This window comes from Rattus rattus, chromosome 9 (genome assembly GCF_011064425.1).
Source record: "Rattus rattus isolate New Zealand chromosome 9, Rrattus_CSIRO_v1, whole genome shotgun sequence".
NCBI classification, from domain to species: domain Eukaryota; kingdom Metazoa; phylum Chordata; class Mammalia; order Rodentia; family Muridae; genus Rattus; species Rattus rattus.
This window is the reverse complement of record NC_046162.1, coordinates 67,507,094-67,533,519: the sequence shown is the minus strand read 5'-3', so window position 1 is coordinate 67,533,519 and position 26,426 is coordinate 67,507,094. Positions and strand designations below refer to the sequence as shown.

Sequence of the window (26,426 nt, the reverse complement as noted above, 5' to 3'; positions counted from 1 at the left end):
CCGGGCTGGGCCCCATAAGGGAGCGCTTAGGCAAATGTGGTCCCAGAAAACCAGGTCAGGCAGGGTTAGCTGCTATCCTAACACCATACTTCTTCCACCCATCCAGGCCTACCCTAGCCACCATCATCTGGGGCTGGGAACACCACAAGCTCTTAGAGGGCACAGAGCCTGGGCTACTGAGTCTCTGTGTGCACTGCAGGATGAGGAAGACACTCGGAATTCACCTGTCTCCGGGCTTGAAGTCACGGGTGATCTTATTCTTCTTCCTCTTGTGTTTTCGCTTCAAGTTTTTGATGGACAAGGGAATGCTCTTTTTACGGCCAGTGCCACTGCCACTCTGAGAGGAGGTGGTAGAGCTGGCAGAGGAGGTCACCGAGCTGGTGTCATCTGTATCATCAGCTGCCTCATCATCGGCATCCTGCTCTGCCGAGTGTAGCCCCTCATCTCCACCCTCCTTCAGCAGGAAGGGGGGCAGGGGCTCTCCTGCCTCGGGAAGCTCCTCTGATCCCTCATCCTGCATCTCCACTGGGCTGGCTGATCCGTCAAGTTGCTCCTCGGGGCTAGCAGACCCTACTTCGCTCCCGGCTCTGGCTTCCCCTTTCTTGTCTGGGTCCTCCATGGCATGGTCCCTAGGACACTGGGCATCTGGGGTGCAGGACATGATTCTCACAACCTGTTTCTTCAACAGGCGCTTCACCTACAAGAGCAGAACAAAGGGGAGGGAGTTGTAGACTCAGGCAGGCGGGGGCCTGCGCTGGCCCCAGGCACTTCTGTCTTGGGGAGCAGAGCTGTACACACTTAAAGTGGCCAGCAAGGGTCCTCAGGGCTGTTCTCCAAGGCCTAAAGCCCAGACCCACCTTGCTGGCTGTGGAAATGGCTCACCGCCAGTTCTTTGAGTGCCCACACCCACCCACCTCAAGGACATACCTTCTTGGCCATAGAGCCCTCCCCCTGGGCGCAGTTTTTTTCTGGACATTCCCAGGCAATCTTGGCCGGCTCTACCTTGGCTGGGAAGACATACAGACAGCGTTCCCCAAGCTGCCGCTGAGCATGGTCAAAGCATCCGAGACGCTTCACCCTGAAGAGAAAGGACGGGAGTTTGGCAGCACTTCTGAGAGCTTGGTGGGATGCTTGGCTTCCCCATGCATTTATGGCCCGACCAAGAAGAGCTGAGGATGAGCTGGGGTTTTGGGGTGGGGGCACGCTCACCTGCCTAGGTTTTCCTGAGCAATGACAGAAGGTGGGGGGCTGACGCTGTCCGTGCCCCCAGGGCAGAAACTCTTGGTGATCCACGTGACTTTCAATTCTACAACCTGCACCTGAGGACAGTGGATGGAATGATCTCTTCAAATAGCTGCTCAGAGCCCAGCCCAACACAAACCAATCAATCATTAGGGTTAAAGTTAGGGATGGATAAGTAGATTGCCAGAAGTAGACTTTCAAGGTCTGCAGCACCACATACAGATATACTGTGGCCACCCACCCAGTAGAGTCAGGGCCACTCCAGTCTGCACAAGCAGTGCAAGTGGAGGGATCAGTAACTACCCCAGGACTATGCCTAGGTTGCTCCAATGCTTGAATCTCATTTAGGTCACCAGGGTTTGGGTACTGGGGGGCAGGCCGGAGGGCAGTAGTGTAGTCCTAGGACCTGGAGCTTACAATTCTACCCCTCACCCCACTGGTTATGTCCTTACCTCCTCCACTACCACACGGAACTTGCTCTTGGTGCTGAGCACAGGCTTGACCCCTGAGAGCCACTGGACACTGGAGAAGATCTTGGCTGGGCCAATAAGTACTTGGCCTGGGTAGAAGCCATAGGAGTCATCAAAGAAGAGACCCTGCAGGATTCGAGGGCAGAGGAAAGTGCACAGTAGTCAGCTGTAGTGTGACTTACCTTGTGTCCCTGGCACGTTAATGGATGCCTGTTTGCTAGTAAACTGGCTGTTTAAGGATCTCTAGCTGTTAAGACTGTTTAACACTAGGCCTTCAGTGTTGGTTGCCTCTTGGATTTCTGGAAACGGGATAGGTGGATAGGTTTACAAAAGCCAGGCAAGGCAGAGAAAAAGGGTGAGGGGTTGGCAGAGTGAGAGAAGGCAGTTGGTGCAGAAGACATGGTTAGGAGACAGATGAGCCATGAGCAGATAGGCTACAATGGTTGTTACAGTTTGGAGCTGATAGTGTTGGGAACACTGGGAGAAAGGACTGTTTAAGCAGAAACATTTGAAGTGGCTGGGCTGGAAACTGGGAGGAGGGCTAGCAGGGAGTTAAGGAACTGGTTACTGTTTTTCTTTTTCTTTTTTCTTTTTTTCGGAGCTGGGGACCCAACCCAAGGCCTTGCGCTTGCTAGGCAAGCGCTCTACCACTGAGCTAAATCCCCACCCCTGGCTACTGCTCTTAAAAGCCATCTTACAGCAGCCCTCCTTGGCTAGTCACATGACATGGCATCTAGGATGGCCGGAGCATAGTCTACAGAGAATATATTTCCCAAGCCTGGTGCAAACCAGGTGCTAGTAATCATATTAAAATGCACTGCAGAGGGGTTGGGGATTTAGCTCAGTGGTAGAGCGCTTGCCTAGCAAACGCAAGGCCCTGGGTTCGGTCCCCAGCTCCGAAAAAAAAGAAAAAGAAAAAAAAAAATGCACTGCAGACTGTTCCAGGCCTTAACAGGTTCTCAGGCAACGCAGGGCTGGTGGTCAGGGTCACACACTCAGAAGCAAAGCCCTAGAGAGCAATAGCACACACTTGTGTAATACGACGTCTCTAGTACGAACTACCTCTGTGTGTTACTGTGCTGCTTTCCTGCTGGACAAAGTGACTGTGTGCTGAAGGGTGAGAGACAAGGCCGACTGTGGTGTCACACTGGCAATCCTAGCACTCAGGAGCTGAGAGTTTGTGTTGGAGGCTGGCCCAAGCTATAGAACAAACTCGAAAACAAAACAAGTGGCCCTCGGAGAGATAAAGAGCAGAGGACCCACACACATGGTGACTCACAGTCCTCTTACCCCAGTACCAGGGACCTGACCTTTCTTTGCCTCCACACACGTTCCATGGACATGGTGTGCATTTCCTTTTCTCTGATTTTCTCATAAAATGAATCTTACCCCACCTCATCCCACCTCAGCCAACCACCCAAGCGAGACTAGTAACAAATTAGTGTTTAATGCCCCTACCCAAGCCTCAAGCAGCTCTGGTGCCCTCTTCCCCTGGCCTCACAACCTTGCCCAGCCTCGCACAGTCCTCATGTCTAAGCAGCTGAGGAACAGACATGATGACTCCCTTCTGGCAGAGCAAACGTACCGAGTCGCTGACGTGAGGGCAGACATCGTAGAGTTTGGCACCATCTTCAGTGTTCATGGAGCACCTGAAACAGACAGAGGCTTGGTCTCCACCAGGGCACAGTAAGCACCAAACACCAAGGACCAGAGGCATTGAGACTAGAGCATCCCTAGAACACGCCATTCATCTTCCACCTACGGCTCAGCCGCCGCCACAGCACAGGAGCCCAGCTCCATCTGAGTGCCCGCCACTACTAACACTGCAGAACAGAGATGTCCAAATGAAACACCTCACCGAGCTCAGATACCAAAGCCTGAGCTGTAGAGGGGGTGGACAGGAGTTACCACAGGGATACAGGTGCTGAATGCCAGCACCATCCATTACCGTCTGGGACCACCCCTGACCTCACAGCGCTGGAGACTCACTCAGGTGGCTGTCCCTAAGCTGACACCTACCTGGCCCCATTGGACAGTTTGAGGATGATCTGGTTCTTCAAGTCATAGACCTTCCCCAGCCAGCAGTCATAGGCGATATAGTCTCCATACATGAAGGGCTGCAGATCAAGGACATGGCACTGAGCTAGGACACACACCACAGAGCCGGGAGTCTTCCTGACCCCAGTAGGATGTAAAAGGTTCTGAACGATGTATTAACACTGCATTCCACGTCCCTTCTCCTGAGCAGGCAGAGGAACTGTGGGCTCCTAGCAATGGGAGTGTCCCACAGTGGCAGAGGAACCAGCACGAGGAGGTTGGCATGGTTGGGAGGTGGCTTTGTGGACAGGTAGAGACCATGAATAAAGGTCAATCCACTGAGAACACTGAGCGCAGTGATCTTGCTGTTAAAGTGTTCAGCAAACAGAAGCCGTCCCAAAGGAGCTTCCTCATTTGGGACAATTGAAGGGAAAAGTGATGAGAGAACTGAATTATAAGCAGTCGAATAAGTGCATACTCATAAAAATGAATGAGCAAAGAAACAGGGCAGTAGGCACAGCTCTTCCACACAGAAGAATGCCAACCAACAGAAACAAGGGAACGATGACTTAAGGAAGACACCATGTGTGACTGTCAGAGGCATGGCCTCTTTAAATGGCAATGTTCCCAAGACTAAGGCTTGCAGATGGTGGACTAACACGGAGTCTGATGTGTGGAACATAATTACTGACTGGGGGTAAAGGATGACCTCACAGTGGAGAGGGCTATGAAGATCAACATGACCTGAATGCAGAGTGAGCACCCCAGCAGTAGAGTAGCACTGGACTTTAAAAAAAAGTCTAGGTTGGGGATTTGGCTCAGCGGTAGAGCGCTTGCCTAGCAACCGCAAGGCCCTGGGTTCGGTCCCCAGCTCCGAGAAAAAAAAAAAAGTCTACACATTGGGGCTGGAGAGATGGCTCAGTGGTTAAGAGCACTGCCTGCTCTTCCAGAGGTCCTGAGTTCAATTCCCAACAACCACATGGTGGCTCACAACCATCTGTAAAGAGATCTGATGCCCTCTTCTGGTGTATCTGAAGACAGCTACAGTGTACTTATATATAATAAGTGAATTAAAAAAAAAAGATTTATTAAAGGGGTAGGGGATTTAGCTCAGTGGTAAAGCGCTTGCCTAGCAAGCGCAAGGCCCTGGGTTCGGTCCCCAGCTCCGAAAAAAAAAAAAAAAAAAAAAAAAAAAAAAAAAAATAAAAAAAATAAAAAAAAAAAAAAAAATAAAGCCTATACACAGCTGCACAGCACCAAGGCATGCTGGGAGTCTGTCCATGAGACATTATCACGCACAAGCTTTTGCAGCATCACCGTCCAGGATGTGGAAGGACATCCAGATGGGAAAGAAAAACTGACAGATAAATGCCAGGTGTGTTCCTGGATAGCCTCAGGGGAAAGCACAGCCGGGCAATCTGAAGGTCAGGCAGTGTGCGTGTGGTGTGACCACGGACTCCTCCGGCTACAGGCCGTATCCGAATCGTGGAAAGTAGAGAATGTAGTGAGCAGGGGCTCTGGGGGCTTTCAGATGGTTCAGGAGGTGAAGATGATGGGGCTCTGTGGGGAGGTCAGAAGATGCACACTGGAGAGGGGGCACACAGACTTAGCCCTTCTGGGTAAGTTGAAAGTCCTTTTCACAAGACAAAGGAATGTTTTGCTGTTGTTCGTATGTGTATGAGTACTCTGCTGCATGAGTGTATGTGTGCCATGTGGGTGCCATATTCTCAGAGGTCAAAGGGCAGAGCTGGATCCTCTGGATCTGTGTCTTGCCTATGGTGCCATCCATCTCTTCTTCCTTCTTGGTGCTAAGTGTTGGCTGGAGACGGAGAGATGGCTCAGCAGTTACGAGCACTGTCCGTCCTCTCTTGCTGGGGACCTGGCTAACTCCCTCTTCTGGTATCAGCACGCAAGTGGTACACAGACTGTATGCATGCAAAAACGCCCTACACAGCAAACAAGCAAGCAAGCAAAACCGTGTCTGTCTGTGGTAGTGAGAAACAAGTAAAGTCCTGATCTGCACTGAGGCTGCGGCAGAGGGGGCAGACCCTGATGACCTCATGTCCAGTAGCTCACACGCAAGGGCAACACCAAGGCTGCACTTGGCAGGAGCAGCACGGAGACCATACAGCCAAGATAAGCGGCCACCACTCACCCAGATGTGCTGGAGGTCCTTGCTGTTGACAGGGTAAATGATGCAGTTGGTGCCAATGAGCTTGACGGCACAGTCAATGTTGACATCTATCACCGTGCCACACTGACTGTCCTAGGGGAAGAAGGAAAAATTCACACGGTTGCCCTAGGAGACCCCAACCAGACACTCCCTAGTGATCTTCACTCCCCAACCAAGCAGCTCTGCTCCAAACAAGAGTGGGAGCAGACAGACTCAACAGCCCGATGGGATGGGGATGAGGGGCTGACTCACAGTTGAGCGCATGTGCCGGACCACATCCCGGGGCACCACAGAGCGGTCCTCCAGTTTCAGCTGTAAAGAAAACATGAATGAGAAGCCTGGAAACAGCAGACCTGAGGAAGAACGCACTCCACTCAGGTGCATCCCGCCAGGGGCAGACAAGGGAACCTTTTATCTGTATTCAGTCCTTCTCTCAGTGTCTACCCTCTGACCTTGGCTCATCAGTGCTCAGAAGTGGTTGGAGGACTGGCATGACACCGGGCAGTGGCCAGTCACCATGAAGCCAGCTGTCACTGGACACCACCCTCCTAATCTGGGTTATCCTGCCTGCCCAGCTGCAGCCTGCTCCTTATCTGTGGCATTGCACAGCCTGTCCTGACCCAAGTGAACCCCTAGAACTGCCACCTACTGCTGCTGGGTGGCCTCAGCCTCTACAGCCCAGGCAGAGCTGCCTCTCTGCCAGGCTGATTCGTCTTCTCTGTTCTCGAGCCTCCAAATCTGGATTGTTCTGCCATGGAGCAACCCGTGAGCGATTGCTCCAGGACTGGCAAGCACACACCAGGGAGAGCTGCCCTCAAGCTCTACCCAGCTCTCAATAACATCAGCAAAGGCCTCTCTGCTCTCAACTGAGAAAGGTGACTGCAGAGGAACAAGATGGAAACGCTGGGGAGGAGTACAAGGTCACCACAGCTTTGAGGAGGACAACTAAAACACACTCTAAGCAATGAAGCACCACGCTAAGTAGGAATGCACAAACTGCCACAGGGACCCAGACCTGTTCCAGATGACAACGTGGTGATCGGTGTTAGCCTACTGCTTCCATGGTACCTCTGCAGCCAGCACTGGGACCCGTGACAGGATTGAAGCCACAAACAGAGCCCAAGTGCATACACACACAGCTCCTACCATCACCCATGGCTGCCTGACTCCTGGCTTCAAGGCACTGGAGGGAATGCAGAGAGGCTGGTGCCCCTTCTAACTGTAAAGACACTTTGTGCCTGCCCTACCTTAACTGCCTCTTAGCTTAGACTTCGAGACACCACCAATCAGGGGCCTAAGTCATCACAGAAAGCAGAAGGTGCACATGGGAGGGAAATTCAAAGAGTGAGAGGCTTGAAGAGAGCCATGAGCTGAGTCTGCAGGTCATGCCCCTAGTGGCCTTTGTCAGGTCCACGCACTGCTAGGGGAGGAGGGGATATACATGTACAGGCTTCGATTGACCAGAACAACCTCACACAGGGCATGTGGGACGGAGGCCCTAGTTCTACACTGAATGTGGGGGGATCTTATGGAAGCGTGACCTCCCCCACGCCGCTCAGCTCTCCACCTGGAAACCATCCTCAGGAGCTCTCTCCTCTAATCTTGCATGGCAAGGAGCCCCAACTCCCCAGAGCCCTGCTGGCACTGGGAGTGGCAGGGAGGAAGAGATGGGGAGGAAGAGGGGTTGCTTACTATGTGTCACTCCCTTGGCCTTGCCAGTCTTGCAGGGGGACAAGCAAGGCTACCCATCATCCTCTGTGACTTTCCTCTTCACTCCCTTGTCTTTCTCCAAGACTTTCTTTTTTCTTTTCTTTCTTTCTTTCTTTTTTTTTTCGGAGCTGGGGACCGAACCCAGGGCCTTGCGCTTGCTAGGCAAGTGCTCTACCACTGAGCTAAATCCCCAACCCCTTCTCCAAGACTTTCAAATATGCTTATGTAGCCTGGGTACCCCCACACAGCACTGCTCTATCCCAGTGACTCCTTCCTTTCCTTCCTTGCCCCAACATGGGCTGTCTGCTCCTCAAAGCCCTCAATGTTCCCATTCTGTTAGGACCTGCTGTGGCTCTGGGGAGCTTCGCTTCCTCTGCTCTGCTCACGATAGGTACCAGGCTGGTTTCTGAACACTCTATACATTACCCTTGAAGTGCCCACAACTCCATGAAGTACACGCTACCACCATCCAGTCAGCATTTTTACAGGTAACAGAGAAAGCTACATGTCCAAGGTCACACAATTCACAGAAGCGACATGGCCTGGCTCCTGTGCTCTCTCTGCATCACACAGACATTGACACTTTCTGAGAGTTGCAGAGAGGTAAACCGTACTTCCAGTGGCTCCACACATTTTCAAACAGAGCTTTGCCGTTTTAAAAAGCATTGGAGGCATCTGGAAGGCAGCTGTGGTGGGGTCTGACTGTAGTCCTCACAAACCCCCCTAAGGCTCCATCCCTGGGTCTAGGCAATGGGCTTGCTCTCCAGTTCCCTTCATCTGGAAAGGTCAGGTACTTAAGTCACATGTGTCAGACATCACCAGGAAGTGAGCACCAGTGGGCACTGTACCTATGAATTAAAAGTCCAAGTCCCTACTTCCAAGGAGTGCCCTGCATCCATTCCAGCACAGATAGAGTTGAGAAGGCATAGACTTCAACTGTCTAGACAGCCTCTAAAATGCTAGCACTGCCTTTCTGCAGGACGCCAGCTGTTTGCTGTCAAAATGGGCAAGTTCATGACACCAGGGAAAGCGATGTTTGTCCTGGCTGGCCGGATGCTACTCCGGACGCAAAGAACATCGATGACAGAACCTCAGACTGACCAGGAAAAGTGACCGCTGCCATGGGCAAGGAGAAGATTGCCAAAAAAATCCAAGATCAAGGTCTTTGTCAAAATTTATAAGTATAATCACTTCATGCCTACAGGCACTCTGTGGATATCCTTCGGAGGAAACTGTTGTCAACAAGGATGGCTTTAGAGACTCAGCTCTGACACATGAGGCCAGGGGAGGCCAAGGCCAGTTTGAGGACCAATACAAGACAGGGAGAACAAACGGTTTTTCTACAAGCTTCACTCTTAGGTATATTTTTGTTTTTATCATTAAAAAAGAAGAAAGAGGGGGGGGAAGAGGAGGAGGAGGAAGAGGAGGAGGAGGAAGAGGAGGAGGAGAAGCAGAAGCAGCAGCAGCAGCAGCAGCAGCAGCAGCAGCAGCTCCTCAGAGAGTTTGCCAGCCAGCGTCTAGCATTTCCTGGAAAGCACCAGTGAATGTTAAGTTTCGGAACAGCAGAAAATAAGCTGTGACTCCTACTGCTAACTTCTGCCTGGGGTCAGTCATGGGGGGTCATCATGTAATGGCATGGAACAGAGCAAGGGGCAGTCTCTGCTGCCTCTTCTGAAAACAACTCAGGGGGCATTCTGTGGAGAAGGGGAGTTCGGCTTTAAGGCACCCACTGCCCAGACAACACTGATGTTGTCTGAATGTCAGCCTCTGCTCTGCCCGGCTGCGGCTCCAGCTCTGGCAGTGAGGAAAGCAGAGCAGACACAGGCCAGGCTGTGTTCAGAGCTAAAAAAAAAAAAAAGGCAACATGGGGGTTCTAAAGGGGTCACTCTGACCATATACCTGTGTGAGTAAGGCAGTGTCTGGAGGTTGGCAGGGTTTAAAAGGGACAGAGAAGTTACTCAGGCCTTAAGGGAGGAACCCTGAGCAAGGCGGAAGGACTTGTGGGCCTGAGCCAAGGTTACACATTTGGATCACCTGCCTGGGAAGGGAAGGCAGTGAGGGGTTCTGTGATTTTCAGCGGGGAGCCACTCTGTCCTCTCTCTATCCTAGGGACACAGGACAGTTCCTGTGACAATGACAGGCCGAGAAACCCCCCCCGCTGCTTAGAACATTGAGAAAACAAGATGGGTCAAAGGTCATTTCCATTACCTCTACTCTCCCACCCCACCTCCATTTAAGATAGATAGGCTCTTATTGTGTAGCTCTGGTTAGCTCTGGTTGGCCTGAACTCAGAGGTCTCCCTGCCTCGGCCTCTTGAGGGCTGGGATTACAGCTATATGCCACACGCTCGAGATTCGAGATCTCTCTCTCTCTCTCTCTCTCTCTCTCTCTCTCTCTCTCTCTCTCTCTCATTTTAGTATTTATGTGTATCTGTGTTTCTGTGCACACATGTGTGTAGTACCTATGGAGGCCAGAAGAGAGTGTTCAATCACCTGAAACTGGAGTTAGAAGCAGTTGTGTACTCGCTGACATGGGTGCTGGGAACCAATGTCCTCTGGAAGGGCAGCCGCCACTCAACAGCCCAGCCATTCTACAGCCTATTTTACTTTTTTAAAAATTAAAAATAAAAATTGTCGGGGCTGGAGAGATGGCTCAGTGGTTAAGAGCACTGGCTGCTCTTCCAGAGGTCCTGAGTTCAAATCCCAGCAACCACATGGTGGCTCACAACCATCTATAATCAGGTCTGTACCCTCTTCTGACCTGCAGGTGCATTACATGCAGGCAGAAAGCTGTATGATGTATACATAATAAATAAATATTAAAAAAATAAAATTAAAATAAATAAATAAAAATTGTCAGGGCTCCCCAGCACTCACATGGCAGCTCTCAACCATCGGTAACTCCAGTTCCAGGGGACCCAGTATCACCTTTGGCTTCCTGGGCTGGGCATTACACATAAGTGGTACACACACATGCATGCAGGTAAAGCAACCATACACATAAAATAATAATAAATAATACTAATACTACTACTACTAATAAATAAAACGGAAAACGACATGAGGACACCGGATACTGACCCCCAGCCTCCACAGACACAGGGGGGAGAGAGTGCACCCATGCACAACTGTACAGAGATAAGGGAAGGGCTGTGGTCCCAGGAAGACGCTGCTGTAGAGTGAGCAGGCCGTCCTCACTGATTGGGCTTCCAGAGGCCCATCTGCTAAAGAGGCCACCTCCTCCAACCTCCCTGGCTGCTCTTGTGCCTGAGCTATTCTGCTCCCAGTCTGGAAGCTCAGTTATTAAACTGACCTTGGTCAATCAGGTGCACTAAACATTTCCTGTATAAAAACTTCCAATTGGCTGAAAACAGAAGGAAGCTAAAGTAAGACAGTTGCAGATAACAGGCTCCCCACCCAAGGTGGAGCTGCTAGAAGGCCACAGGAAGTTATTTAAGCATTTCATTTCTAATTCCGTGCATCTAAGTACATCTGTGTGTGGGCATGTGCACATGAGTGCAGGTGTCCAGAATCCCTGGAGCTCTAGTTACAGGCAACTGTAAGCCACCTGACATTAACCCTGGGTCCTATGCCAGAGCCATCTCTCCAATCCCCACAGGGAAGCCACCAGTCACACCATTGTCACTCACCTCTGGTCAAAACCAGTAAAGCCAAATAGGGTAGAGTGGCCAGGCCCCTGGGTTCGGGTCCCCATCTCAAAAAAAAGAACCAAAAAAAAAAAAAAAAAAAAAAAAAAAAAAAAACCCAGGGCAGGTTGGCCAGGTCAACTCAGAGCAAGAAATCTCCCCCAAGTCTCTCTTGGGAGCAGGAGCACCCAGGGCCAGCTGGGCCTCACAACTGCTGAAGCTTGATAATCAAGGGTTAGAAGGATAAACTGCCTGCCGGGCCCTTACTACATCCCTGGAAGAGTGAGTGGAAAACGGACATTTTGTGGTGGACCCTGTTTTAGACTTGTGTCCCAAGAGTGAGGTGTTCTCTGCTCCTCAACCCCTGACTGACCTAGGCCACACAGGGACTGAAGCCTGTTCACGTGGCCAGGACTCCAGCCACTTCCTGAAGTAACACTAGGACAGGCTAGCATAGTCCTAAATGTGTTTGCTACTTCCCAAAGACATAAATAAGCTACCTACCCTCAGAGCCTGAGCTGGGTCTGAGCCCCAGCCACACAGCTGAAGAGAGAAGTGAGGACTAGGGGTGTGTTAGGAAAGCATGCCCCTTCCATTGCACTCTGTGGGTCTCTGGTGTGGAGGCCTTGCTCAGCTTACTGTAGATCCTGCCTCCAGCTCTGCGGTCCCCGGAGGGCCTCCTGCAGTTGCATGTCTGTAGCCCCACTCCTCAGTGCACTGCCCTGCCTCACTGTAAGGGCCTAGCCTTCATCTAACTAAGTGGCCTGGGAAGCTCCCCATGCTAGACTGAAGGATCCATTCCTCTGTGGAAATCTAAAAATGTGTTGGAAATCCTGTATCAGCAGACGCCACAGCTGGTTTTCAAACCATGGGTTCTGGCCAGCATTGGAAGAACAGAGTATCTGTATGCCTTATATACACAGGGAGGGTAGATGCTATTTGGAGGAAGTCTTCACTTGTACATTATGAACACATTCATGTCCTGTGTCACAAAATGAATTCTTTACTCTGGGTCACTGTCATAAAGCTTGGGAAGCTTGAGAATCCTCATTCCACCCAAGTCTCTGCCTGCCACTCATGGCCAGCCCAGCAGAGAGAGACTTCCCCTCACCAGCAACCAAACACCCACAACCACAGCATCTATCCATTCACACTTCGATGCTTTCTGTGGAAACCCATACGTCTGGCCGCCCTTGAAATGGCCCTGCATTGCCTAGAGCAACAACTGAAGGGGCGGCAGAAAAACAGAACTTCCTGTTTGCTGGAGCCAGGCCCCTCTTTCAGTGTCTCCCCAACTCCACACTAGAATGGGCATGTGACTGGTCAGGGATTCCAGCTTGTGGAGAGTAAGGGCTTTTGGGGCAGTTAAGCTCCATGTGGCTCAGTTGGTGGGAACTCAGCCATCAGCATCTGGAGTGAGAATGGAAGACTTGACTAGCAGTGCACACTTGGCCAGGGAGGGGATGGGGAAAGAAACAAAATGCTGGCCTAGTGTGGTGATGTATTCCTTTAATCCTAGCAGTTGGGATAGAAGCAGGAGAACTTCTGTGAGTTTGAGGCCAGCCTGATTTATAGTGCTAGTTCCAGACCAGCTGACACCATAGTGACATCTTACCTCAAAGACAGATAAATAGATATAGACACATACAGTTTTAAAAGTATTTGAATTCTCATTCTCATTATTATTTATTGACATCTTTGGCTAGAACATTACAAATATACAATCCAGGAATCATCCCATAGAAGTTCTTTAAAGGTTCAGGCCGGGTTCCACCAAGTCCACCAATAGTTTTTGAATGTTTCCTGTAGATTCATATGATACAAGAAGATAAATACAAGGGGTGGTGGCACTCACGTATAAAGCCCAGCATGCACAAGGCCCTAGCTTTGATCCCCCAGAAAAGGAAGGAATAACAGGGTAGAAAGGTAAAGTGTTTAAAATGGTGAGCACAGGGACTTGGTGGCAGAGTTGGAAGTGGAGAATGTGCAATCAGAAGAAACAGGAGTGAAGAAGTAAAAATGAAAGGTTAGAAAGCAGCGAGGCACGGTGCTGTGCATCTGTCATCTCAGCACCAGGAGTTGGGGACAAGAGATATGAGTTAGGGGTTAGGGTATGCTGCTACACAGAGAGATTGGGTCTAAAAACAAAACAGAAAAGAAAAAGAAAGGGGGGATTTAAAAAATAGCTAAGACTGCATCCCTTGCAGCTATGTACCCCAGGAGGAGAGGGAAATAGAGTGCCAGGCTGTCAGTGAGCAGAGCTGGTCCCAGCCAATGCTGTGTGGAAGAGCCCACCTCCCGGGACCCATAACAGCATCATTGGTTTCACAAACAACACAATTTCTACTTCTAGGTCAATGAGAAGAAAGTATCAGGGCATGCTGGCATCCCAAGGTAACAACTGGTGAGCAGATACAAGAGTTAACCAAAACCATTTCTGAGGGGTGACATCACTGCCTGGGTGAATCACTGAGTCCAAAGACTTCAAATACCCACCTTTCTACCTCCATTTCTTCCAGAACATGGCAGAATTAAGTACCTCAGGATAGGGAGCAGAACAAAAGCACCAACTGAGAAGTACTCAGAACACCTGGGAGCAAGATCTGTCTATTCCTCAGGTAGAGTGAGACAAAACCACCAGGAGGCAAAATATACAGGGAAAAGTGGGATTCTAGGCGTGGGGGACCACACAAGAACTGGGCTTTGCTGAGGACACAGCACTACCACTTCCAAGTAGGTATCAACATACATCCTAGAAGCCAGAAGTTTCCTGGGGACAGGACAGCCCTGGCAACTCCAGAGCTTCTGCTCCGGTCTTCAGGCACCCTGCCTGGCACCTCTTCTTGCTACAGGCCATGCTTCTGCTTCACCTTATGAATGGCCTTCTGAGGAGTACATTCCTACAGAACCCCCAGAGCAAGTCAGCATGGCCCTGGGGCCTAGAACACCAAGGCAGGCTGTTAAGGTGCTAATAGCTCAGCTGGAGAAGCCAAATGCTCATGAAAACACAAAGGCTGGAATGAGATACAGAAATTAACACAGTTGTATCACGACTTCAGTGCCCTATTGAATTGGAAGGATTTTAAGTCTACCGGGGAGAGTCATGAGGAAATGCAACAATGAGTTGTGTAGTATTAATAACCTTCTAGCTTATGTGGTCAACATTCTCTACCTACCCCCTTGTATGTGCTGGGAGGCTTCCATCCCAATGGTGGCATATGGCTAGAGGTCAGTCTGGGCACATAAGAATGCACAAAGAGGGCCGATGTGAGTCTGTCCTCAGAGGTCACTGCTCAGATCCTCAGCAGTATTACAAAGGGCTCTTGGCTTCTGGAAGAAGCTAACACTCAACCCCAGGACAGGAAACAGGTGCCATCTCAGGCCTGCAGAAGCAGCTGGAGGGAAAAGGACAAGTTGGGCTTTGCAGCTGGGCACCTCAGGGGGAGGTGTGGTCCCATTCAAAGCAGGAGTGCAGGGTGGGCTGAGCCACAATGAAGTAAGTCTCACAGTGAGCCAGGTCCAGCCCAGGGCAAGATCGCAGCAGGCTGTGGTACCCTGTAGGAACAGGTGGAACCCAGAAAGGGTACGAAGAGCAGAACCAAGGATGATGTGTTGTGCACATTACACCTTTAGAGGATTCTCTGATCTCGTGAGCTCATCATAAACCTGACAGAGGATATAGTCCTGAGATACATCCTGAGGATATATGGTCCTGAGAGCACCAGTTGGGTTTCAAGGTGCTGCATTTTACAGTAAGCAACCACAAGGTGGCGCATGGCTGGCCGCATGCTGTTGAGCTGCTTTTGAAAGGCAACTAACTGGCGGAAAACAGACAAGGGACCCTTAAAACGAGAAAGGAGTCTTGTAATGAATTCTGACTGGCATCAGCGAGGTCATGGAGCAGTGAAAATCAGAGGCGGCCAAAAGAGCTCTCAGGGCTCTGGGGGGGACGGGGCTTCTCAGGATGGCTGTTGGTCAGAATCCCAGTAAGTGCTTTAAAGATGGTTCTGGGGCAGGAGATGGCTCAGTGGTTAAGACCACTGGTGCTCTTCCAGAGGATCAGGGTTCAGTTCCCAGCAACCATACGGTAACTGACAGCAGTCTATAATTCCAGCCCCACTGGATCCAACACCCTCTTCTGGCCTCTACACATGGTGCAAGCCACCAGTACACTATGGTATATGTAGTAGCACATGCTTTATTGCCAGCATTTGGGAGGCAGAGCCAGAGTTTGTGGTCGTCCTGGTCTACCTATAGAACGTTCCTGGCCAGCTAAGGCTACACAGTGAGACCCTGTTTCAAAAAATGAAAAAAGACAAAAACAAGAAAGAAAAAGTTTCTGATTAAAACAGAGTTCTGACTTTCCACTTCAAACCTTCTGAATGTGGACAACAATGTTGATGTAATCCTCTCAACCCCAGCCCCAAGGGCCTGGAAACTGAACCCAGAGCAGAGCATCATGGGTGCGCACTCCACTACTGAGGTACAAACTGGAAATCCATTCCTTTTGTTTCTTTCTTTCAGGCCTCACTACACAGCCTGACCTTGACTTCCTGATCCGCCTACCTCAGGCTCCTGAGCGCTGTGATCACAGGTGAGCGCTATCACACTCCAGGGGGACACTTGTTTTTAATAGACTGGCCTGTAGGTCAAGGTGTTAAAACATGGTGGCTTAAAGTAATTAACACCATGCACTACTCAGCATTCATTCCCTGACAACCCTTTCTGTGGTTCAGCCTGGGGACAGACACAATGCCACCAAGTCCTCAAAGGATATGGCCTCAGCTTTAAGAGACTGCTCAGGTAGGTCAGTACTAGGGGGATGAGAAGTGCTGAGAATGACAGACACAGAGGCAAGAACTGAGCCCAGCCAGCTGTTGCCAAGGAAGTAAAGCTCAGATTCTGCCAGGGCCCAGCAGACACGGTTTGACCACTCATGACTTCCAGTGGAAGGGCTTCCTACACAAGAGTGCAGTTTTAGAGGTAGATTCCTGGTCACGAGCAAGCTGTGGCCCTGGTGGGAGGATGTGGTCTCAATCACTGGGACAGCCCTTGGTACCACCTTGCAGGTGTTCCTCCTGCTTTGTCCCCATCTGTATAATGTGACCTTTTGGCAGTGTCAAGCCACCACCCTTCCCAAAAGGCTGAAGCAAGGAGCTTTGCCCAGGCAGGACAGTGACTTTCTGTGGCCATGCTCCCCAAAGCTGCAAAATGACAGCTAATCAATAGGCACTCCACAAAGCGCACTATCCTGCCTCGCTAGGCAGGCTCGCCTGAGAAAGGAGTCACTCAGCACTGCTATTTTTAAAACTGCAGATATGGTGAGAGAAGGCAGTACAAACGAGCCATGAAAGCCTCGATCTGAGGCTGTGGGGCAGAGGCAGGGTCCCATCGAACTATGAGGGGCTCATCTTCCTATGGCAGACTCAGTTCCTCAATGTTCGGCCTTTTGTTTTGGATCACTACTGGTGGCCAAAGATTACACTAGAACTTTGCAGCAACACGCAGCTGAGCAAACTCACACAGGCGGGTGAGGACTCATGACCTCCCAGAGCAACTGTGACACAGCACTGTCCGTCCATGACCGTGTGGCCTACTGGGGCTCTTTTCCATAGGGAAGTCAAAGCTTGGGAAAGGCATGGAAAGCCAAGGATGAGCTTTAAGGTCCCAGGAATGAGAGTAGACCGTGACAGGCCCAGCAGTCTCTAAAGTCTGGCACCCACCAGTGCTGTCCGCCCCTGCCCATGAACGGGCAGGACGGCCTTGCTGAGCTGGCAGAGGCACCTGACCCCTCAATCTCCTGGGCTCTTAGCACTGACCTCTAACCTTGTGTTCCCCCTCCTTCCAGCACCCGGACTACCAGAATTTGGTCAGAACAGGCAGAGTGCCTTCTAAACCAGTGCTTCTCAATCTGTGGGGCAGGGCCGTACCAGATATTCTGCATATCAGATATTTGCATTATGATTCTTAACTAGCAAAACTCAGTTATGAAGTGGCATTGAAATAATTTTATGGTTGGGGTCACCACTAACTAGTACATTACCACAGGTGCTGTACTAAAGGGTAGCAGCATTAGGAAGGCTGAGAAACACTGTTCTAAAACATTTCCAACAAACTAAAGGCACATGTGCAGCGACCTGTGGTGACCGGCAAGGCTGGGACACTGTAGAGACTGGTCAGCTCCCACCCAAAAGCAGGTAGGTAGGGATTCCTGTGGGTGGGTGCTGTGGACTTTCCCCAGCAGGCCTTTTTCCCTGGCAGAAAATGGAAAATGTCACAGCTGAACCCAACCGAAGAACACCACTATAAAAATTAGAGCAGCTAGCACTCTAGGCTTAGGCTGACCCACAATATTATACCCCTCATCCTCACTGAAGCTACCAGCACCCAGGTTTGAGTGCCCGCCTTCTACTCTCACAGGCCTCACTAGAGAGGCAGGCAGTACAACTAGCATGTAGGGGCTCAAACCCTGGAAGGAAGAAGGTATAGTCCTTTCACAGATGTTTAGGCTGCCCCCTCTCCTACCTGGGCTGGCTCTATTTCCCTTATTCCTGGGCTCTGAGGGTGTAGGGGACCCTGGGAGGCCTTGGGCGGATGGGATGGGATGGGATGGGATGGGATGGGATGGGATGGGATGGGATGGGATGGGATGGGATGGGATGGGATGGGATGGGATGGGATGGGATGGGATGGGATGGGATGGGATGCATGCAGCAGGCCTGGAAACTAAAGGCCAGGAGGAGCACCAGACTGACAGAGTGGCCCTGTACCAAGACCACAAATGTCTGGTCCAGAAGGATGAGAACAGAGTTCATCTCGAGGCCTGTCTCTTAAGGGAGGGAGATAGCCCAGTTTGCACATCTGTCTGTTATGCTAAGTCCGCCAGAAGTGCTGTAAGCACTTGCTCTCCTACATATCCACCCCTTTCCAAGTATCTCAGTGTGCTCAGGCAGATAATATGCCCACCTTACACCAAGGTACAGGGATGGGGGATGAGCAGGAGATTCTAACACTAACACAGTGGTGTCCACTCACCTTTTCTCCCCAAAGGACTGGGCAGAAACACAGCCGCCCAATAAGGAAGCCTAGGCTCCTGCTGGCTGGCTTTCTCTCGTTTACTATGCTGCTCACTTGCTCCATGGTATACTGTCCATCCATTTAGTCAACTGCAAACTCCTGGGTGTCTATGGGTTCCATAGACCCTGTCCTAGATGCTAAGGAAGCTCCGAGAGACTACAGCACAGCGCGGGAAACACTCTCCAGACGTCGTCCAACATGGCTACATGATCTCTTGCCCAGATCAGATGTCACTGCCTGACAGCCCTCTCAGGAAGTATTCTGTGGTGTCCCTGACCCTTGCTTTCCTTTTCTCCACAGCACTTTATGGCTTCTGATTCCCTGGTCTCCAGATGCCTGTGGGTCCAAGTGTGAACCCCATGTGGTTAGGCAGTGTCTCCACAGCATCCCCAACACAGGAAGATATAGCGAAGGGCTGCTGCAGACATCCTGCAGGGGAAGCCCAGGACGGAGGACAAGATCAAGAGCGGGAAGCAGTCCCCAGTGCTGTGGAGAGACCCAGTGTCACGCTGGACCCACAGGGAGAGAACCCAGAAAAGAGGAACAAGACTGGGAGGACTAGGACCAAAAGCCAGGGGGAAAGGAAGAGGCAGAGAGGAAATGCAGATAGGCTGCAGAGGCGGTCACTGGTTAGGGTTAAGAGAACACACTACGTTTGCAAACCCACATGGAATTCCAGCATCAGGAGACCCAGTGCCCTCCTCAGGGCTCTGTGGGCACCTGCATGCACAAACATACACATACACAGAATTAGAATTAAGATCGACTCTTTTAAGCGCTTAGGCAGGAAACTGCAGAGGGAAGCTGGGACGGATGAACCTAGCTCTCAGAGGCTGTCTAGAACAGTGTCTACACAGAACCCAAGCACAGGAGGAAACTGTGTTCATGTCAGTGGGTCTCAGTCAGAAACTGCTTCTTGTGGGAAGGTGGATTTCCAGTGGGCTGCCAGGACTCCCACAGCTAGAGCAGGACCTGCCTGCTGTCACCCAAAGAGGCCACAGTGGCTTTACACCAGAACCTTAAAGGTGGACGAGTTATCAGGTCCCCAAAAGTCCCCTGCAGCAGCCCCTTTTTGCTATATGGGTTCCCCTCGACCAGCCAGCACTGGTCAGGGAGGGTGGTCCTAGCTGTTGGAATAACCCACACTTATTGTATAAACTGGCTATGACATTGAGTCCCGATCTCAATTATTCTCTGCTGTGCTGGAGGCTGGCAGGATATAAACAGGTATCTCACTTCCTCACCTGCTGAGGAAGAAAGCAAGCTGCCGTGAGGCGGTCTCTTCCTCAGTGCCAGAGGGTCCAACCAGGATGAACAGGCACTGTGCTACTGCGGATTGGCTCAGATTGCACAAGTAAGGAGTGTGGCTTTTTGCACTGAAGCCAGTGTGAGCTGGGCAGGGAAGTAGAGCCAGGTGGGGACAGTGGCAGGGAGTGGGGTTAGGTCAGATGGGCTAGCTGAGAAACTTCTGGGGCAACAGGCCAGCAGCAGCCTTATAGGATACAAATGTTTTCTAGTATGTCATTATTAAACCTCAAGTAGGGCCTCCAAAAGCCCAGCAATAGCTGGCCACAGCAGGCACATGAAGCTTTGCACAGCAATCCTGGGTAATATCCCGCCCGACTGTCTGTCCTCTGAATTAGTTACCTTTCCACTGCTGTGATGTATCAAAGTGCTTAGCTGGGCTCACCGTTTCAGAGGGTTAGAGTCCATGATGGCGGAGTGAAGGCATGTCTGCAGGAACACCTGATCCATCCGCAGGAGGCAGAGAGCACACTGGGAATGAGGTGAGTCCTGTGACCCACTTCCAGTGACATGGCCTCCAACAAGGCCACACCTCTGCATTTTCCCCAAACAGTACCCCCAAGTGGAGCCCAGGTATCCGCACACAGGAGCCTGTAGTGGCCATTCTTATTCATTCACACTACCACATCTTCCAAGCCCACTACTGGCCACCTACCTATTGGACTACTGTGACTGTACGACCAGGGTCCACGGTAAAGACCCTGTAGATGGAGATGTGCTTAGACCCTTAAAACAATGCTTTAAATCTGATGGTTGAAACCAAGTATCTATGTAGGATTCCAATTCAGAAAGAGATCTTTAAATTCTGAGTCCGCCATGTTTCCTAACTGCACGTACAGTGTTACACTAGCAAAGGGGAGATTCACCACTGCTTCATGAGCCCTGTTTAGTCTCCAGAAGGACCTGCCTGTTTGTCTATCCACTGCCACACAATACCCCATTCTAGTAGACAGGTAAGCCAGCTGAACACTCCAGCTGGGTGAGGCTGAACATTCATGGAGACAGGAAAGCCAGCATGTAGGAAAATGGGAAACTTTCTTGTTAATATTTTTACTTTTACCACATTGATTTAATTTGTGGGAGGAGAGAGTAATGGGTGCCCATGTGCGAGCATGCATGCGTAAGTGAGTGTGTGTGTGTGTGTGTGTGTGTGTGTGTGTGTGTGCCAAAGGTTAACCTTGAATGTTTATTCCTTCCTCAGAAGCTGTCCACCTTGGTTTGTAAAAGAGTCTCACTGAGACCCAGGTTCTCCTACGGGCAAGGCTGGCCAGCAAGTCCCATGGATCTTTTTGTCTCCACCTCTATGGCATGTGGGTTCTAGAGCTCACCACCATGCCTGGCTTCACATGGGACTGAACGGGGGTAGGTAGTTATCTGTCGGCTCAGTCCTGCTTGTTATTTAAGACAGGGTCTTGTTATGTAGCCCAGGCTGGCCTGGAACTCTCAATCCTCCTGACAGTTTCTAGACTGAAGGGATCATAGGTGTGCAACCTAGCTCACTCACTATACGTTCAAACTACAGCCTAGATACATAAATGACGAACAGGGACTCTCAGCTCGGGGGAGCTGCTGGTGGCAGGGGACTGCCTCAGCGCTTCACATCCTGTTCTAGAATGCTAAAATCAGATAAGATCAGTCTCTAGGGGTAACCCAGGTGTTGGGTTTTGTTTTTTGTTTTTGTTTTGAAACAGGGTTTCTCTGTGTAGCCCTGGCTGTCCTGAAACTCACTCTGCAGAAGAGGCTGGCCTAGAACTCAAGAGATCTGCCTGCCTCTGCCTTCCAAACTGTTGGGATTAAAGGCATAAACCACTATAATTTTCTTAATTATTTATTTTTATTTTCTGCCTATGGGTGTTTTGCCTGCATGTATGATCTGTGTACCACAAGCATGTCTGGTGCCCACAGAGGCCAGAAGACGGCGACAGACCTCTTCGACTTAAATGGGTGCTGGGAATTGAGTCCCAGTTTTCTAGAAGAACAGCCAGTGCTCTAAATGCTGAGGCATCTCCCCAACCCCCAAAACATGGTTTTAATTGACATGTATGTATCAGTGTGTATATATGCTTCATCTGTGCAGGTAAGACTTTCTTGCAGGCATAGATAATCAACACTTTCCACTTATAAAGTTAAGATTCCTAAATGAACTAAAACAAGCCTTAGCAAAGTCACCCAACATAAATAGTAGCACACGTGCCCTGAGCAGACAGCTGCCCTGCACGCACTGGCTGTGATGGGTGAGCTGGGAGGCACTAGCAGCCAAGACCCACTGGGGAAACTCAGAGCCTCCCACCCAAAGCAGGTAGGGTCCCCTTTTCCCATGACTGTCAAGTGCCAAGTGGCCCAAGAGCACTGCAGTTCTGAAGGGCCAGGCTCCTGTCAAGCAACAGACAGTTCATCCTACTACTTTATGTGGCCCACACCCCAGACTTCCAGAGGCTACAAGACCAGGCTGTGACCTCTGCCTTTGACAAACCAACACTGGTCATGGCATACTGCAGCTGGAGTGACAGTACCCCGGAAAGGTCACACAACATCTAGAAAGACCCAGGGAAGGTGTGCAGCTCAAGATTTAGGACAAGAACTCTGTTGCTAGGAAGATTTGAGACTTAATGCTTTCAGTTGCTAAGGGTCAACAGTATTTATAAATAGTAACGGGGTTTAACCACCAAAATGCTATAAGATACCAGCACACAAGTGGTCTGACCTGAAGGACAGACTGGTCCCAACTCAAGGCCTAACAAGCAGGCTGATAATAATCCAATTCAAAAACAGACAAATGAGCGAGCTGAGAAAAGGATGATCTTGCAGAGAACTTGGGTTCAGTTCCCAGCACCCCCAACATATCTCACAACCATCTATAATTACAGGTTCTGGGAATACAACACCTTATTGTGGTTTCCATGGTTACCAGCATACATATGATACAAGATATGCATGCAGGCAAACACTTTATACAAAATTATCTTAAAAAAAAAAAAAAAAAACCAAAAACCAAAAAAAAACCCCCACCAGAATTCCAGCACTGGAGAGGCAGAGGCAGGCAGTTTGAAGCCGGCCGGGTCTACAAAGTGACCAGGACAGCCAGAGAAACAGTGTCTCAAAAAACAACAACAAAACAAAGCAAAGTAATCTACTTAAACAGTCATGTGTTCAGAAACACACCCACCACCACCACCACCACCACCACCACCACCACCACCACCACCACCACCACCACCACCACCACCACCACCACCACCACCACCACCAGAGCCACACTTGGGATTAAGGAAATGCAGATCTACCTCCATGTGCGTGCCCTGGGTGAAGGCTCTGTAGCTCACACCTGGCAGGTGGAGTCTGAAGTCCAGGGCCCAAGTAAAGGGAAAGGGAAAAGCAACTGGACAATTCTGACAGGGGCAAACGCCAAGGACAGGGCTGAAGAAAGGTCAGAGAACTGATAGAAATACACTGTCCCTCAAGCTAATTCCCCACCCCATTCTAATTCAAATAGCTCTGACTCCCCAAACCCATCTGTGGTACCAGAGGCTACTGACAAAACAGCACCCCAAGAGGATCTTTGGACTCCCTAAACTGCAGAGCCAGCCTCTTCCCTGAGACAACACTGAACTGGACCCTGCTTAGCAGACTGGCAGCCACACTTCAGAGAGGGAAGGAAGGAAGTGACATCCTAAACAGCTCTGAGGGACGGGATGGGAACTGAATGGTCTAAGCCAGACCCAGCTTACACAGGTCTGAAGCAGTGGCCTGCAAGCCGTACAGCACTCATACAGGAAGCCTTGTGCATAAAAAGCAAAGTACGCAGCAATGTGGGCTCCCCAGCTACTTCAGAGACCGAGGCAGGAGGATCATTTGTGTATAGGACAAAGTCTTTGGTCAAGACCACACCGACCAAACAAGGAAACTCTGTGAGGCAAGGGCTGGGTGGTCTGAGAGTTTGACCCCAGCATGGTCTACATGTGAGATCCAGGTCAGCCAGCGCTACACAGAGAAACCCTGCCTCAAAACAATCAATCAAAAAACACGGGTGTGGGGGTTGGGGATTTAGCTAAGTGGTAGAGCACTTGCCTAGCAAGCCCAAGGCCCTGGGTTCGGTCCCCAGCTCCGGAAAAAGACAAAACAAAACAACAACAACAAAACAAAAACCCAAAAACAACAAAAAACAAACAAACAAACAAAAAAAACCCACGGGTGTGGTGGGACACAACTGTAGTTCCATTCCTTACAAAGCTAAAAAAGGAGGACTATGATGAGTTCAAGGCTTGCCCAGCTACATAGGGAGACTCTAAAAAAAGAGACAAAACCCAAGAACTACAGGAGAGGCCTGGGGCTGAGAATGTGCCTTAGTGGGTGGGGTACTTGCCCAGCAAGCCAGAGCTCTGGGTTTGATTCTCAAAACTACATAAAGCAGGGATGATGGCACACGACAGTCTCAGCACTCAGGACGGAGGAAGCAGATCTGCAGAGTTCAAGGGCCATATAAAACAAGAACAGAAAAACAACCCAGACATTCACACTAGAAAGTGCATGGACCATAACTAGACAGACCTATCTCTGGTGAATGGAAACACAGGAACATGAACACCCTCTCCTGGCCTTTTTGGAATACTGTGTCATCTGCATGTATCCGTTAAGACACAGGAACATAAATAAATCAGCCTTAAGTCTAGAGATCAACAATGTGCTTACTCTGCATATTTCAAAAGCCTAAAGGTAAGAGTTTGATAGTTTCCATCAGGAAGAAATATCAAAAGGGTTTCAAGTATAATTCAGCGGGTACACACTTGCCTAGCATTCAAAGGCTCTGAGACCGATCTCTCTCCAGCTCAGGCAGGAAATAGTTTTAGGGAAAAACTAGCAGTAGTCCCCACTGCACCTTCAATCATACGAAGTGGCCTCAACCACAAGTGGAGAGGAGCAAGCAGAGGAAACTGTCTCATGTCAGGTGCTCTGCTCAGCACCTCAAAGGATAGCCAATAATCCTTGGGGAACAGAAATCTGTCATTTCTAGTTGTCATGGCAATCACAGCTCTGCATGTGCTCCTCTTGGCTCACTTCACCCCCTGGTCTATTTGTATGCACAGGGCTGTAACTTGGTGCCACAGACCGACTGTTGGGTAAAAGGGTAGTCCAGCCCGGGTGCAGGAAACAGCTAACCAGCTGTGGCTCAAGCCCTCTAGACCCTGCTAATGAGCTAGGGGTCTGGCACGTCACCCCAAATCCTCACCACGCTGCTAGGCAGCAGGCACCTCCTACTGAGATGACAGGAAACGTGAGTCTTTAAATGGACTCAGTAATTCATGTTGGAATTTATTCTAAGCAATTAAGACATAGAGATGTAAAAAGTATACCGTGGGGGCTGGAGAGATGGCTTAGTGGTTAAGAGCACTGACTGCTCTTCCAGAGGTTCTGAGTTCAAATCCCAGCAACCACATGGTGGCTCACAACAATCTGTAATGAGATCCGATGCCCTCTTCTGGTGTGTCTGAAGACAGCTACAGTGTACTTATATATAATAAATAAATTTTTTTTTTTTGTTCTTTTTTTCGGAGCTGGGGACCAAACCCAGGGCCTTGCACTTCCTAGGCAAGCCGCCTACCACTGAGCTAAATCCCCAACCCCATAAATAAATCTTTAAAAAAAAAAAAAAAAAAAGTATACCGTGAAAGTGTAATGAAGCTGTCCCCCTGCCCCCATTCCTTAAACTGTAAGAACATTTAAATGGGTCCCGGAGGAGACAAGACTAGAGTTAGATGCTCTCTAAGGGGTCTTCTGCAGTCAGCAGAAGCCCAGTCAAGCTGCTTTTCCAGGGCCTGGGTGAGCAGCTCAGTCAGTAGTGTGAGGACCAGAGTTCATACTCCTCAGCCCACTGGCCTATCAACCTAGCTCAGATACAAGCAGTAGTAGGCCAAACCCGCTACAGAGACCTGTCTCACAACACAAGGAAGAAAATCATCAGGAAGACATGAGAAAACCTTTGATTCCACATGTGCATGCTTATGCATGCATACACACACGCACACATACACACACATACGTAAACAAACCAACATTGCTCTTTTGAGACCGAAAGGCTTTCTAACACACAGAACCCCTCTACCCATATACTTCTATCTCAGGAGCACTACGGGAAAAGAAGGATCAAGGGGGCTCCTGAAAAAGCACAGAGCCACTTCATTTTCCAACCTGTGCCAGGTGCTTGGTCTACATGTTTGACCCTACTGCACCCACTAGAGGAAGGGTCCTGTACACTGCCGCTGCCCTTCAGAAGAGAATCTGATTATGAACGCCACCAAATAGGACTGTAAGAAACAAGCAGGAAGGACACAGGGACACTTCAAAACATGCAGGAGGAAGGAATCCCGGCCAGGAGTCAAGGAATGACCCTGACAGGAGGCAAAGGGTGACAGTCCAGAGGCTGGGCTTTGGCCTGCAATGTCATGTAGAAGGGGTCAACTGCACTAAGGCAAAGCTGCCAGTGCATTCTAGCACATCCGTCGACAATGAGCAGGCTAAGTGACTTCCAAGTCTCCACGGGTGGACGGAGTAAGTGCACAGGGCACTGCAAACTTGAGCCCCTCAGCACGTGCATGGTCCTTTGGGACCTCACCCCTTTGTACAACTTGTTAGGTGGTAGGGAGTGAGTAGGGAGTGAGAGATTAGTTAGGGAACAGAGATTTTTCTGAACAGAAATATTTATACACTTGTAAAGATTAAAATAAACGTTCACTGAAATATAAAATAAAAAGCAGCTGGCCTAACGGTT

The 26,426-nt window shown here is 50.1% G+C and overlaps 1 protein-coding gene across 1 annotated transcript in view; it reads right to left on the bottom strand.

Annotated features, from left to right (window-relative positions):
• Ube2o (ubiquitin conjugating enzyme E2 O) overlaps nt 1–26,426 on the bottom strand; it is a 50,778-nt gene that overhangs the window by 6,709 nt on the left and 17,643 nt on the right. The window contains exons 3-10 of the mRNA XM_032914199.1: nt 6,175–6,234; nt 5,905–6,015; nt 3,732–3,829; nt 3,298–3,361; nt 1,695–1,838; nt 1,210–1,319; nt 928–1,078; nt 225–697 (exon numbers count right to left, since the gene is read on the bottom strand). Of these exons, the coding sequence (XP_032770090.1) occupies nt 225–697; nt 928–1,078; nt 1,210–1,319; nt 1,695–1,838; nt 3,298–3,361; nt 3,732–3,829; nt 5,905–6,015; nt 6,175–6,234 (1,211 nt within the window). The remainder of the gene's footprint in view (nt 1–224; nt 698–927; nt 1,079–1,209; nt 1,320–1,694; nt 1,839–3,297; nt 3,362–3,731; nt 3,830–5,904; nt 6,016–6,174; nt 6,235–26,426) is intronic.